This window comes from Malus domestica, chromosome 14, assembly GCF_042453785.1.
Source record: "Malus domestica chromosome 14, GDT2T_hap1".
Lineage (NCBI taxonomy): Eukaryota > Viridiplantae > Streptophyta > Magnoliopsida > Rosales > Rosaceae > Malus > Malus domestica.
This window is the reverse complement of record NC_091674.1, coordinates 5,006,372-5,021,174: the sequence shown is the minus strand read 5'-3', so window position 1 is coordinate 5,021,174 and position 14,803 is coordinate 5,006,372. Positions and strand designations below refer to the sequence as shown.

The 14,803-nt window shown below is 35.6% G+C and overlaps 1 protein-coding gene across 1 annotated transcript; it reads left to right on the top strand.

Annotated features, from left to right (window-relative positions):
* The first annotated feature begins 2,243 nt into the window (after window positions 1-2,243).
* Window positions 2,244-12,685, top strand: LOC103453763 (disease resistance protein RPV1-like). The gene is made up of 6 exons (XM_008393331.4): window positions 2,244-3,065; window positions 4,682-5,783; window positions 6,272-6,804; window positions 7,870-8,110; window positions 8,217-10,559; window positions 11,915-12,685. The coding sequence occupies exons 1-6, from the start codon at window positions 2,557-2,559 to the stop codon at window positions 11,951-11,953; spliced, it is 4,767 nt and encodes a 1,588-aa protein (XP_008391553.1). The 5' UTR covers window positions 2,244-2,556; the 3' UTR covers window positions 11,954-12,685.
* Window positions 12,686-14,803: the final 2,118 nt, after the last annotated feature.

Genomic DNA, 14,803 nt, shown 5'->3' with positions numbered 1-14,803 from the left:
GTTCATGTATGATTGTAGCTTGTAATTTAAGCTAAGACTCTCAATTTTGGGTACAAATTAGGCCAATAACATTAGATCATGCGTGATAACACAATACTTTTTAGTTGATAGAACAATGATATGTAACATGAAGGCCACAACACTTTAGTTTGACATACTAATCTAAAAGAGGGAGATTTTTGAGAAGTGGATTGAAAAAGAAAAATTTAATCACCAGAATAATTCATGAATTACACTATTATCTTTCTTTATGCAATATAGAAAAATATAAAAAATACGGATCTGATGCCAGTCGAAAGTACCTGATAGACTATAACAACATTGATCGCCATAGCAATTTGCGGACGAAAGAAAGAGCAAAGATTTTGGCTTGGTTTTGCTTTAGGTAGCGGAGAGGAGGAATGGCAATTTTGTGATGTAGTCACTGCAGAGACGAGGCAAAAGTAGTTGGGCATTATTGGAGTATTGGTCATTTTTTCTTAAAGGAACTTTAACGAAAAACTTTCAGTATTATTTACTTTAACAAAAAATTATATTTTTACACTAAAACATCAATCATGTTACTATTTACTTACCATTTATTTTGTCTTTATTATTAAAACTCAAAGCTTTTTTCTTAGTACTTCTGCTCACCACTCACCATCAATACATGGACCCACATTAATTTTTATCATAAATATCGCATAGCTGATACACATGATGTACTGTGGCTGACACGCATAGGTCCCACACACCAGCTAGGACGGCCTTGACAATTTGGAACCATATGTGAGCTTTCGAAGTAGGTCCTTAAGTTATCTAACTTCCAATTTTTTGTATATTTTTTTATGGAAAAAGATATATTTACCTTAAGGGTATGACATTTTAGAGGAATATGCTAAACCTCACAATAGGCTAATAATAATATAGTTTAAATTCACTTTTGCTAAAAATCGAATCTAAGATCTCTCACTTATAAGTGAAAAAAAATATCACTAGAACGTAGTACCAAGTATCGGTTCTTTGTACATTAATATGTATAAAAAAGGATTCGTTAAATACATAAAAATTTTATTTCTACATCAAATATCATTAAAAATTAATATCAAAAGAAGATATATATACAACCATTACTTTAATATTATACATTTCACGTTTCTTGGTCAAATAAATTAGGTTACTTAAAAAAAAGAGTTCATCTCAGTTTACTATCTGAAGTTTTTTTGTTTTCAACATTTGGTCCATGAATTTTTTTTATTCCAGAGTGGTACCTAAAATCATAATTTTATGACACTTTTATACATCCGTTAATGTTACTATTAAATCAATCGTTAACTGATGACGTGGTGCTCATGTATATAATAAATAGATGTCACGTGTCAATATGGGGCCACGAATTAAAAAAGTAAAAAAATAAAAAAAAATAAAAATTTTGGTCATCTTCTACCTCCCTCCCTCCCTTCCTTCTTCCTCTCTTCTCTCCTCTGCACCCACCCACCCAACCCTCATCTCCTATCCGACGGCCCCACCTACTAGATCCAATCGTGAGCGTGAATCGATGACTTAGTCTGTCTTGGGCTATTGCTCTAAGTTATGGCGATCAAGGAGGTCAGTGACGAAGCACTGACGTCATGGTCTGAATCGAAGGCGACATCAGAACCAGTCGCAATCGGAAAAGCTCCGGGGATCGAAAGGATCTGCGATGAAAGGGTTGTAGTTTTGGTTGGCACCCCGTGGTTCTCCATCGCCGTCAAATATGGTAGAGGGGGCCGAAGGTTTGAGCTCACAAGGTCGTCGAAGAGAAGAGGAGGTTGGGTGGGTGGAGTCAAAAAGGGAGGGGGAAGGGTGGATGTGGGAGTCGAAGAGGAGATAAGGGTTGGGCGGGTTGCTACATAGGAGAGAAGGAAGGAAGGAGGGTTGGGGAGGTAGAAGACGACCAAAAAAAATATTTTTTAGTTTTTTTTTTAATTTTTTAATATCTACATGGCCATATTGATGAATTTTTTTTTATTGTGATAAGAACACGAATGATACATCACTTATTTTTATATAAGTGGTGAAAATTTTTAATATTTAAGTTATTAATTTTTTAACACACAAATTCCGCCATTTATATAATGACACTTGATGTACTATTTTATATTCCAATCATACTTAAAAATCTCTCTATATTGACACGTACCGCTCAATTATTATCACTTGAATGTCACATCATCAATTAAGGTGCATATTTAAATGTTAAGAAAACCGATAAATTAAAATAGGGATGTGATATCCCCACACCCTGTTTTACTTTTCTCACACCTTTTTAATTTTCGGCCGTCGGATCGGATGAATTGAAAAAGATCAATAAATAGAAATTAACAAAAGATGTGTGTGGATAACACATCCCATTAAAATACGCAACTTTCAAAAGAAAAGAATAAAAAAGTTAAGAAACTAAAACACGCATCTTCTACAGTAAAGTAAGCCACAAAGAAATTAACAAATAATATATAGTCAGAAATGCTGCCGTCCCTCTCCTCTATTGATTAGCTGCTTGTTTTACAAGATCTATTTTCCCCGGAGACACCAACAATGACCGATTTTATGGCTCTAAGTTCCTCCTTTTCTGGCGATTCTGGTTCTCATGAATACCTCTATGACGTTTTCTTGAGTTTCAGAGGTGGAGATACGCGCAAGAATTTTGTCGACCACGTCTATGCTGCTTTGGAGAAAGAAGGCTTTTTAATCTTCCGAGATGGGGATGAATTGGAGAGAGGAGAAGATATCAAGTCGGAGTTGATGAGAGCCATCCGTAAGTCCCGATGCTCGATCGTTGTGTTTTCAGAAGGCTACGCATCTTCCAGATGGTGCCTTGACGAGCTTGTAATGATCCTTGAATGCAAGAGGAAGTTCGACCAATTTGTCTTCCCAGTCTTCTACGGAGTGGACCCTTCTCATGTGAGGGACCAGAAAGGAAGTGTTGCGGAAGCATTTGATAGGCACGTAAAAAGCCAACCGTTGGACAAGGTGAAGCGATGGAAGTCAGCACTTACAGAGGCTGCAAATATTTCAGGGATGGTCATGCTAAATCAAGCTGATTGGTAACTACAATTCTACTTTTTTCCATTTTGGTGGTATTGTTTTGAGATCATTTTTGTGCAGACATGAAAAAATTTATATATGAAAATTAAAACTTTTAATTAGTGATTGCATGTTTCTTTACATGTATAATATTATCAGTTCCTTTTGCATTTCATTGTATCATTTGAACAAGAATTATAAGTAGGAAACTAGATTATAATCCCTAAATCAGATCTCTTTTTCATTAAAGTTGGGTGTTCGATTAAATACTGATTTGGGTCTTTGACTTTATATATCACCAAAAATCTAGCTAATAATTATTAACTATTGTTTTTGTTTTGTTTTGAGTATTATAAATAGAAGATTTTTACTTAATGTGTATTCAATAGGGGTAAAAAAATTGATTTAAGTGGTAACAATAAGTATGTGTTTATGTACACGTATATATATGTGTGTATAATTTGTGTACCTATTTACATAAATATATATTTGTGTACCGATATATATATATATATATATATATATGCACATATATATGTACAAATTTGTATACCTATATATATGAACCTTGTATATATGTGTACTTATATATATGCACCTACTTATTTATGTACCTTTATGGTGTATATTTTTTATTGCGTCTCTCATATTAGTTCATTTGTTTGGTTTTGTAATTGTCTGTACAAATTTTTATATACAAGTTAATTTTCATTAGCAAAATGTTATAAAAAATCTTCTATTTTAAAGTGGTAAATTTGATTTGCAGAAATAAAAATTCCTATTTTGAAGGCCTAATTGATGATTAAATTAGGAATTTTAGAAACAAAGTTTGAAAATAATAAAAGTGGATAGGGGTATTTAATATGACGTGATAATGAGTTTTAGATTTAAGAACTAAAATTAAATTTATAAAGCATCCTGGTTATAATGAAAAAGTAATCTTATGTAGGTCCTTAGGTCTGAATGCCCAATATATATATATGAAATTAAAACATTTTAGTAGCGACTGCATGTTTCTTTACAATGTATTATAGTTCCTTTTGCATTTCATTGTAAGACATTATAACGTATTTTCAGGTCATGTCCATATGATCATCTCCAATGGTGGGCTAAAAACCAAATTACCTCCCAAAATTTCCTCCCAAACCCAATCCAACCTAAGGAGAAAATTTGGGCTAAATGTTAAATGCTAAACCAAGGCCAGATTACCCCCAAAATTTAGCCCATAAATCGGAATTTAAAATTTTCAATATTTATCAAAATTTAAATTTTTTTAGATTAAAATGTTCTTAAAATTAATTTATGAAAGTATACATATTTATTTATTTTTTTTAAATTTAATTTATCCACAAAAATAGCCTAAGTTCATTATTTAATAATCCCGGGTTAAAATTTTAGGCTAGAACGGTTGAAGTAGAAAAGTTGTTTCTGGGTTAAAAACTAAATTTTTCGGACTAAAATATTTGGCTTTTAGCCTAACCATTCGAGATGGTCTTAAGACTAAATGCCCCAAATAATCTTATGGAGGTCCTCAAGTCCAAATGGCCCAAATATTCGTGAAGTTGTAGTTTTGTTCAAACGTATTTATCAGGTCATGTCATAAGACTTCATAACATGTTTGATTGCAATTTTCTAGGAACGCAAGCAAGTTTATCGAAGATCTTGTTGCAACGACTAAAGAAAGAGTACAACGAAGTCGCCCCTTTAGGATGAGCCCATACCTTGTTGGAATAGATTCACGTGTCAAAGACATTAATTCATGGCTACAAGATGAATACTCTGACATTGGCCTGCTTGTAGTTCATGGGACAAGTGGAATAGGGAAGACAACTATTGCAAAGTGTGCTTATAATTTAAACATGGCACGATTTTATCGAAGCAGTTTCCTTGAAAATATAAGTGAAACTTCACAGCTACCCAGTGGCTTACTGCATGTACAAGAAAGAGTTCTCTATGATATTTGTGGCAGAAAAGTGAAACTCAAGAATGTTAGTGAAGGAAAGTTTGAGATTGGACGTGCCGTATACTCTCAAAGATTTTTTCTTGTTCTCGATGGTTTGGAGAGTATGGATGAATTTGATGCTGTAACATGTGGGTTGAAAGAAGCAAGGTTTGGAAGTAAAATCATCATAACAACTACAAATGCAAGGGTGCTAAGCGCTGCTCTGGAATTTGGTTATAAGGTGTGTACTGTTGGAATTTTGAACGACAATGAATCGTTGGAGCTCTTCTGTTGGCATGCTTTTAAACAATTCCAGCCAATTGAAGGTTACATGGAACGTTCAAAAAGTATAGTACAATACTGCGGAGGGCTTCCATTAGCTCTTGCTATTCTCGGTTCTTCACTATCGGGCCGAAGTATAGATGCATGGGAAAGCACATTGAAGGAACTGAAAACTATTCCAGATTCCTCGATCATGAGAACACTCAAAATAAGCTACGATTCTTTGTATGATCATGAACGAGCGCTGTTCCTCCATATTGCGTGTTTCTTTGTTGGAATTGACAGAGATTACATTGTTAGCATACTCCACGGGTGTGACTTCGACATAATTGCTGCCATGGAAAGTCTCATTGAAAAATGCTTGCTAACAATTGATAGAGATAATAAGGTGTATATGCATCGCTTGATTCTTGACGTGGGAAGAGAAATTGCACGCCAAGAGGCAAGGAAGCCTGGGAAACGTAGTAGAATGTGCCGTGAAAAAGATTCTTTTCAAGTATTGACAGAAAAAAATGTAAGAACCATGCTGCCTTTAGATACGTGATTATATTTATATTTATATTTTTATGCATACCACTTTGCAGTTGTCCAAAGGTTTTCTATGTGCTATGAGCACGAACCGATATACTATATGCCATAATATTAGTGGTAAAGAATATTTTTTTTTAATGTCATTCTATTTGTATTATGACAGGTGATGTATCGGTTCATATTCATACTCTACTATTTTATTTTATTTTATTTTTTTAAAGAAACGTAACGATTTTGATTTGTTTGATCAAGAAATTAAGGTGCATATTTAAATTTTAGGAAAACCAAGAAATTAAAATACGCAACTTTCAAAAGAAGAAACTACTGCTTGTCCATATTCCTTTCTTCATCAATGAATATCGTACTTGAACTAAAAAATACGCATCTTTTATAATAAAGTAAGCCACGAAGAAAGAAATAATATATAGTCAGAAATGTTGGCCTCCATTGATTAGCTGCTTGTTTTACTAGATCAATTTTCCACCGGAGACATCAGCAACGGACGATTTGATGACTCTAACTTCCTCCTCTTCCAGCAATTCTCGTTCTCAATACCTCTATGACGTTTTCTTGAGTTTCAGAGGTGAAGACACTCGCGAAAATTTTGTCGACCACCTCTATGCTGCTTTGAAGAAAGAAGGCCTATTAGCCTTTCGAGACGACAATGAACTTGAGAGAGGAGAAGATGTGGAGCCGAGGTTGCTGAGAACCATCCGTAAGTCCCGATGCTCGATCGTTGTGTTTTCAGAAGGCTATGCATCTTCCAGATGGTGCCTTGACGAGCTTGTAATGATCCTTGAATGCAAGAGGACCTTCGACCAATTTGTCTTACCAGTCTTCTACGGAGTGGACCCTTCTGATGTGAGGAAGCAGACAGAAAGTATTGCGAAAGCATTTGCCAGGCACGAAAAAGGTCAACCGTTGGACAAGGTGAAGGTATGGAGGGCAGCCCTTACAGAGGCTGCAAATATAGGAGGGACGATGTTGCAAATTGAAGCTGATTGGTAACTACAATTCAACTTCTTCTATTACATTGATTAAAACCTTATTTCTTTTTAATTTTTTATCAAGGTCTCTAGCTTTTAATGAACGTCATTATTTCAGTTATAAATTATTTACATATCAACGTAATTAAATTTTATTTCTAAATATATTCATTTAGTGTTAGAAACGTTACATTTGTTTATTTATATTTATGGTTAAACTTTGTATCATATATTTCTACTTTTAGTTTGTACTATTTTTAATTTGTACCAATTTTTTTTTTTAATTTGTATCCATATATTAATTTCATTTTGTACCTATATTTTTAAAAATTTTATTTGTACTAATTTATTTATAATGTACCCATTTTTCTTTATAAATGTGCCTTGTCTGTCAAATCAAATGTATAATTTTTTTTTTTTTTTTGGTGTGTGTGTGTAAATGTACCCTTTTTTTTTTATGTAAAATGTACCCTTTTTTTTAATGTAAAATCGATTATTTTTTATTTTGTTGTATGAGCCTAGCCATACCTCCATGACATATATTGGACTTCGGGTTGGTTTGGTATTGCTGTGCTTTGAAAAAAAAACTGTTTCTGCTGTGCTGTGAGAATAAGCGGCTGCGAAATAAAGTTATAGAGTGTTTGGTAAACTTTTTTGTAAAAATGCTTTTGAAAAAAAAAAAGCACTATTATAGTATTTGGTAAAATTTTATGTAAAACAGATGTGAAAAAAAACAATTTTTCAAAGCTGAGTTTTGCAGCTTCTTGTTTTTGGCTTTTTTTCCCCAAAAACTATGAAAAAAAGCTGAAGTTGAATGTTTACCAAACACAAAAAAGCTCCCAGCTTTTTTTGATACCAACTTTTTACAGAATCACCGCACTACCAAACCAGGCCTTCGTTTGTTGATATATTTGGTGCCAATTTTCAACTCTTTCATGTTGTCAACAATCAATTCCTTTTGCATTTCATTGCATTATTTGAACAAGAATTATAAGTTATTCATAAAGTTAAAGTTTTTGTTCAAAAGTATTTATCAGGACATCTCTATAAGATTTTATAACATGTTTGATTACAATTTTCTAGGCACGAACGCAAGTTTATCAAAAATCTTGTTGCAGCGACAACAGAAATACTACAAAGTCTCCTTATCCGACTTTGTCCTGTAGAGCTCAATGGATTTTTTGAAGAACTTCCTAAAGGATTAAAATGGTCGCGTTGGTTTGAATTTCCTTTGAATTCTATACCTGATGGTCTTACTTTGGACCGTCTGGTTGTTCTTGAAGCGAGGTATAGCAGCTGGAGACAAGTCTGGAAGGGGAGAAAGGTATTTCACTCTACCCTTGTAGTTTCATTTTTACAGTTTTTCATGATTAACTCAGCGTGCTTTCATTTTTGTTTTTATTTCTCACATCTTCTTATCTTTCCCACAGTATCTTCCATCATTGAAGATCCTAGATGTCTGCCATTCCCATAACCTTACTGAAGTCCCCGACTTGTCACTAGTCCCCAACCTAGAGAAACTGATTCTTAACAATTGTAAAAACTTGGTTGGTATCCATGGATCTATTGGAAAGTTAGAGAGACTTGTTTACTTGAACATAAAAGGTTGCAAGCGTATTCGGAAGTTTCCCAAGCACATGCCAGAAAACCTTGAAACAATTATAACACATGGTTGCTCAAATCTTGAGGAGTTTAGAATTATGCAGTCGAAGATGATGATGCATCTGAAAGCTCTTGACGCAGATGAAGCTCATATTAGTGGATTAGTTTATGGGGCACACAAATCAGGGCGCACGTTTTGGGACTGGTTCAATAAAAATACAAAGCTCATAGTTCATGTAAACATTCCTCATTTGTTACGCGGGTGTGAGAAGTTTATGAAGCTAATTATACAGCAATATCATGCTGCTACTAACAATCAGAAATTGAAATGGCTGAACCACAAATATTCAGGGGTGCAAAATCTAAAGCTGATTCCTTCAGTAACAGTAAGTCTGCATAAATTATCCAAGGTTGCGGACTCTTATTCTGCTGGCACCACATACAGAGACCTTATTTCATGCCAGGGTTCTAAGATAGTGGAGGACGTGAATTTGGAAGAAAAGGCTGGGTGTGAAATAGAGGTTGCAGATGTAGAAGATGAGGGTTTAACTGAATCTCTAAAATCCTCATTATTTCTTTATTGTTCCCTTTTTCCATTAGATTATGAATTTAGGAAATATGAGTTGGTTCAGTTATGGATAGCTGAAGGCTTTATTGGAGAGATGCACAGAGAGAGAATGGAGGATACTGGTATTTTGTATTTCGATTTCATGGAGAGTGAAGGCTTTTTTGTGCCCTCAAGAAGTGATTTCAGTGTAGATTTTGATTCAGTGTTCTCACTGCCCATTTATAATCCCAGCAACTTCTTGTACAAGATTAATACTATCAAGCTTTCAGTTTTGGAAAAACAAATTTACCAGGATGGTTATTTCAGAGCTGTGGATGGTAAGTTAGATGGAGCTTCAGAAATGACACAACATTTGTCTCTGATTTTTAAAAATATGGATGAGGTGGGTGGGGTTCTCCAAAAGTTTAAGCGTCTTCGCACGTTGCTTTTGTTCAATGGTAGCAGGTCTTCCATTAAACAAGTTCCTCGTAATCTTTTGTCGGGCTTAAAGTTGTTGAGGACATTGAATTTGAGTGGAACTCTCATCTCTGAACTACCGAGTTCCATTCGAAATGTCAAAGCATTGCGCTATCTTGATGTTTCTCACACTCCCATTAGGCAGTTGCCCGAAGCAATCGATTCTCTTCACAATTTACAGACCATAAAACTGAGAGGTTGTGTTAACTTTGTTCAGTTACCGAAGGGCATCAAGAAGCTAACCAACCTACGCCATGTCGAACTTGATATCATTCGGCAATTGGATTCCTTGCCTGCATACTTGGGAAACTTGACTAACCTGCAGACTCTGTCAGCATTTCTCGTCGGTAGAGATCAGGGGTGCAATATTGGAGAGCTGAAGAATTTGAATCATCTCAAAGGAGCACTTCGCATTTCAAGGCTCGAAAACGTGTTGACTAAGGAAGAGGCTGAGAAAGCTTCATTGAGTACAAAGAAATCCCTCCAGAGAGTGGTTCTCCGGTGGAGTAGTCTGTTGGTTGAGAATGTACGGGAAAAGGAAATCCTTGAATGTCTGCAACCTCATTATGGTCTTCAAGAGCTAGGAATTCAAAACTATAGTGGCTCAACTCTTCCAGCTTGGATTAGCAATCGGGCTTTTGCAGACCTTCTTGTTGTTACTCTCTACAGATGCAAAAATTGTAAACGTCTTCCATCTTTGGGGCAGTTACCAGCGCTTAAGTTTCTCTCCATTATTGAAATGAATGAGGTGGAAGAAATTCATCATCATTTATTCAGAAATGACGGAGTTGCTCAAGAGGACCCTGCATTTCTGAAACTTGAGAGGCTAGAGATTGATATCATGCTTAATTTGAAAGAGTGGATGGCGATAAAACAAGGTGATTTACCGTCTCTACTTAAACTCACGGTGGACTCTTGCCCGGAGCTTGTCACTCTTCCTTCACTTTCAGAACTCAAATCCCTCAAGCATTTGGAGTTCAGACACTGCCCAAAGCTTCTGCCCTTGTCTCAAGATGGACTACCTACCTCACTTGAGTCTTTAGTAATTATATGTTGTCCTCAACTGAAAGAATGGTGCACGAAGAGGGGAGGTCAAGATCAGGACAACCTATCGCATGTGCCTAGAGTATGGTTGGATCATGAAGAGGTAGGTAAAAGAAAACTGAAACCTTTTTACTTCTGTTCAGTTCATCTGAAAAAATGAAACCAAAAGTTAGTAGTTACAGCCAAAAAAAAAAGGTTGTACTCTTGTGTTCTTAATTCTTTGTTTTTGCTCTGATTGGAATAATCTTTTACTGCTGTATTTTAGTTTTCTCCAACAAAATTACTCAAACGCATTCAGCATTCTTGTTTGTGTTTTTTATTTTTTGTTCTTGACATAGTTTTTGGAATTACACCTAAAATTTTAAGTGATTACTATGGCTGGTGGAGCAATTCTGTGACAAAGTGAATATTCTACACTTCTGGCTTTATATACATGGGAAAATCTTCTCTTGCCTAGTTGCCAAATTGTGAATTTGGATAACAATCAAGGTCGTATCAGTATCATGGTATGCTAGTTTACACAAACATTTCAGTCTAACAAAATACATGACTCTCGCTCTTGATGGTTAACTCGCTCCCTTGTTACAGTATGGATTTTGTGTTGATAATGTAAATATTTGTATCGATACTACTGAAGGTGTACAGATAGGATACAACAACAACAAAACATTTTCCCACTAAGTGAGGTCGGTTATATGAATCTTAGAACGCCATTGCACTTGGTTCTATGTCATGTCTTCCGTTATATCCAAGTTCTTTTCTTAGAGTCTCTTCCAAAGTCTTCCTAGGTCTTCCTCTACCCCTTCAGCCCTAGACCTCTGTCCCGTAATCACATCTTCTAATCGGAGCTTCGATAGGCCTTCGTCTCACATGTCCAAACCACCGTGTGAAACGAAGGCCTATTGAGGCCCGGTTAGAAGATGCGATTACAGGACAAAGGTTTTGGGCCGAAGGGGTATAGGAAGATTTAGGAAGACTTTCGAAGAGACTCTAAGAAAAGACTTAGTACTTGGATATAACGGAAGACATAACACAGAATCGAGCTTAATGGCGTTCTAGGATTCATACAACCGACCTCATTTAGTGGGAAAAGACTTTGTTGTTGTTGTTGTTGTTGTATCCTATCTATACACCATCAGCAGTATCGATACAGATAAGATGCTGATACATTTTGTTTTTAACTTGTTTTACCAATGTTATCAAAATTTTAATCGCCACCATATCGACAATCCATCCTTTACTAAAGACATTTTCGTAAATGCAGTTACATATTATTGTTAGCATTAACTGTTACAGCTGCCTCTGTGAAAGAAGTTTTCATAAGTGAAGTTTATTAAAATCCTACTTGCGAGCCATGTCTCACATTATATACTAAATGGTCTAACTTTGATTCGTGTTTAAAAGTGATTTCTGGATGGATTTGATTGCACGTGTCTAATTATTTAATGATCTTTGCAGCTAAAAATGCAAGGAGAACAATCTTTCAGTGACGCTTGAAGGGCTGGTTTCTGGTTGCTGGTTGATGGTAGATGGTTGTTGGTTGTTGGTTGCTGGTTGCTGGTTGCTGGTTGCTTGTAAAATGATTCTTGAAGTGTTGGTGGTGATATGTTGGAGTTAGCGGCTTCTTTTCACCAGTTGGGTGGCTGTTTATGGGGTTTGTTTTGTGTATTACGCTGTTTCAATTTGCTCAGTGCAGCTTGTTTTTTATTTTGATTTTTGTGGTTTGAGTTGTTGCTGCTTCTCTTGCCGCATTGTTGTTCATAACTTCATACAATCGCAAGCATGTGACTAGTATTTAGGCTTATTTTTAGCTATGCCACTTGTATTCTTCAACAAATCTCACTTTACCCCTAAACTCTATATTGTTTTACTTTACCACTTGCACCTTTCCTTTGTATCCCAATTTACATCCTACCGTCTATATTGTCTCACTTTAAAGGCTTTTTTAAATTTATTTGACAAAATAGGTTAAGTGGGACATTGAGGAAGAGTGTAAGTGTTAAAGTGAGACAATATAAAGTGTAGAGTGTAAAGTGAGACACGGAGGAAGAGTGCATGTCGTAAAGTGAGTCAACATAAAATGTAAGGGCTAAAGTGAGATTTGGTGAAAAGTATAGGTGTCATAACAAAAAATAAGCCAAGTATTTGTTAAGTTTACATTCTCTTGCAGCATTCTTGTTTTGTGTAATAAGTATTTGTAAATCGAATGTGGGATTCATTTGCTACGAATTCTTAGCATCTTTCAAATGCAGACTCCCGACAAGTAGTACTAGAATTTTTTACGGCCAATTTGAACTACATTGTGAATTGGTCTTGGACCTTATCTTACCCGATGATTAAGTGTTGGAATTTAGGGTTTTTATTTGAGTTATTGTTTTGGTTTTTCCTTTCTTAGGGTATTTTCGTTAGTTTGTTTATTAGGGTTTGCTTGAGGTATTACTAATCAAACAGTGCTTTGTATTAGGATGGGTTATTATACAAAATGGTCCTTAAGATTTGCATGATCAATATAAATGGTCCCTGAGATTGAAAATCAATAGAAATGGTTCATGAGATTGTCCATCATCTATGATTTTGGTCCTTCCGTTAAAAACTTTTTGGGCAATTTTCAAAACTTCGTAACTCAATCGATTCTTAACCAAATTCGACCAATAATATATCAAAATGAAGATAAGAAAGTGTAGAACAAGATTATACATATTTGGAAGCCCAATGATTGCTGGAGATGGCTGGAAAATAGCCAGAAAGATGACTGGTTCGCGGGAAAAATAGAAAACTCACCGGAAACTGGGTAAACTTTAAATATTCATAACTTCTTCAATACTCAATGAAATCGAGTGATTCAAAAACAAAAATCATACTTCTCGACTAAACAAAGAGAATGGTATCTTTCTTTACTGCTAACTCGTTGTGGTTTGGCAGAAAATTGCTCGAAAATGGTTAGCCACTTTTGAGTCGTCGTTTGACCAAAGCACGACGAGTTAGCCTTCGAAAAAGGTACCATTCTCTTCGTCTTGTCAATACGTATTATTTTTGTTTTTGAATCACTTGATTTGGTAGAGTAGTGAAGAAGTTATAAATATTTAAAGTTTACCCAGTTTCCGATGAGTTTTTCATTTTTCCCGCGAACCAATCATCTTTCTGGCTATTTTCCAGCTATTTCCAGCAATCATTGGGCTTCCAAATAGGTATAATCTTGTTTTACACTTTCTTATCTTCATTTTGATATATTATTGGTCAAATTTGGTTAAGAAACAATTGAGTTACAAAGCTTTGAAAATTGCCCAAAATCGTTTTTAACGGAAGGACCAAAATCATAGATGGTGGACAATCTCATGGACCATTTCTATTGATTTTCAATCTTAGGAACCATTTCTATTGATCATGCAAATCTTAGAACCATTTTGTATAATAACCCTTTTACCAAGTTGTTCAATAATATGTTTCTTTCCCGTACTGTTCATCTTGGTATCAAGAGCAAGTTCGTTGGACTTGTCTCTGAACCAGTGCGCTTAGCCTGAACATGTACCTACCTGATTCTAGAAAGTCATATCAGTGATCTCGTCTGCCTAGTACTAGATTACCACTCGCATCGCACCACTAGCCGGCTCGTACCATGAGAACATCACTGCATTGCACCGCTGTCGGTTCTCTGACGAAGCCCAGATCGCTGATCGCTCTACCTTGACGAACCCACATCTGTTGTTCCTTGCCGTCTCCATTCTACTATTCATTGTTCTACTTTAAAATGCCCGTCCAAACCAGACTTGTTGAAACCGCCCGACTTGACGCTGCTATTGCCTGATTAACCTGCACACTGTACACCACCCTCCACCAGATTTGAAATTGTACCCGCGTGCACAACCAACACATCAGGTATCTCTTTGACTATTTGTTACGATTGTCATTGTGAATATGGCATCTTCAGAAGATGATTCCCTGCAAGCTATGGGTGTGAAGTTAAATGGAAATAATTATGTGTATTGGGTGTATGTGGTGAAGAACTTTCTAATCGGAAAAGGATTATGGGGCTAATTAGTTCTCAACATCCAAGGAAGTTTTGGGATCACTTAGCACAGTTGTATACCAAGAGAAACTTTTCGTTGTGATCGGAATACAGGTGGTACATCACGTGTTTTTATACAAGTGATGGGAAATTTCATTTTTTAAATTATAAACTTTTTAACACACATATTCCACCATTTGTATAGTGGCACGTGGTGTACCATCCCATGTTCCGGTTACACTGAAAAATCTCTCGTATACTAAGGCTAATTTTGCTAAGCAATATCAATTAGAAATGCAGATTCGTGCAATCCAGCAAGGTGATAAGAGTATTCAAGATTT

Excerpts from the sequence above, each read along its gene's own strand:
- LOC103453763 (XM_008393331.4), top strand. The coding sequence starts at position 2,557 with ATGACCGATTTTATGGCTCTAAGTTCCTCCTTTTCTGGCGATTCTGGT. Across the intron at positions 3,066-4,681 it reads ATGCTAAATCAAGCTGATTG|GAACGCAAGCAAGTTTATCG; the intron begins GTAACTACAATT and ends GCAATTTTCTAG. Across the intron at positions 8,111-8,216 it reads AAGTCTGGAAGGGGAGAAAG|TATCTTCCATCATTGAAGAT; the intron begins GTATTTCACTCT and ends TCTTTCCCACAG.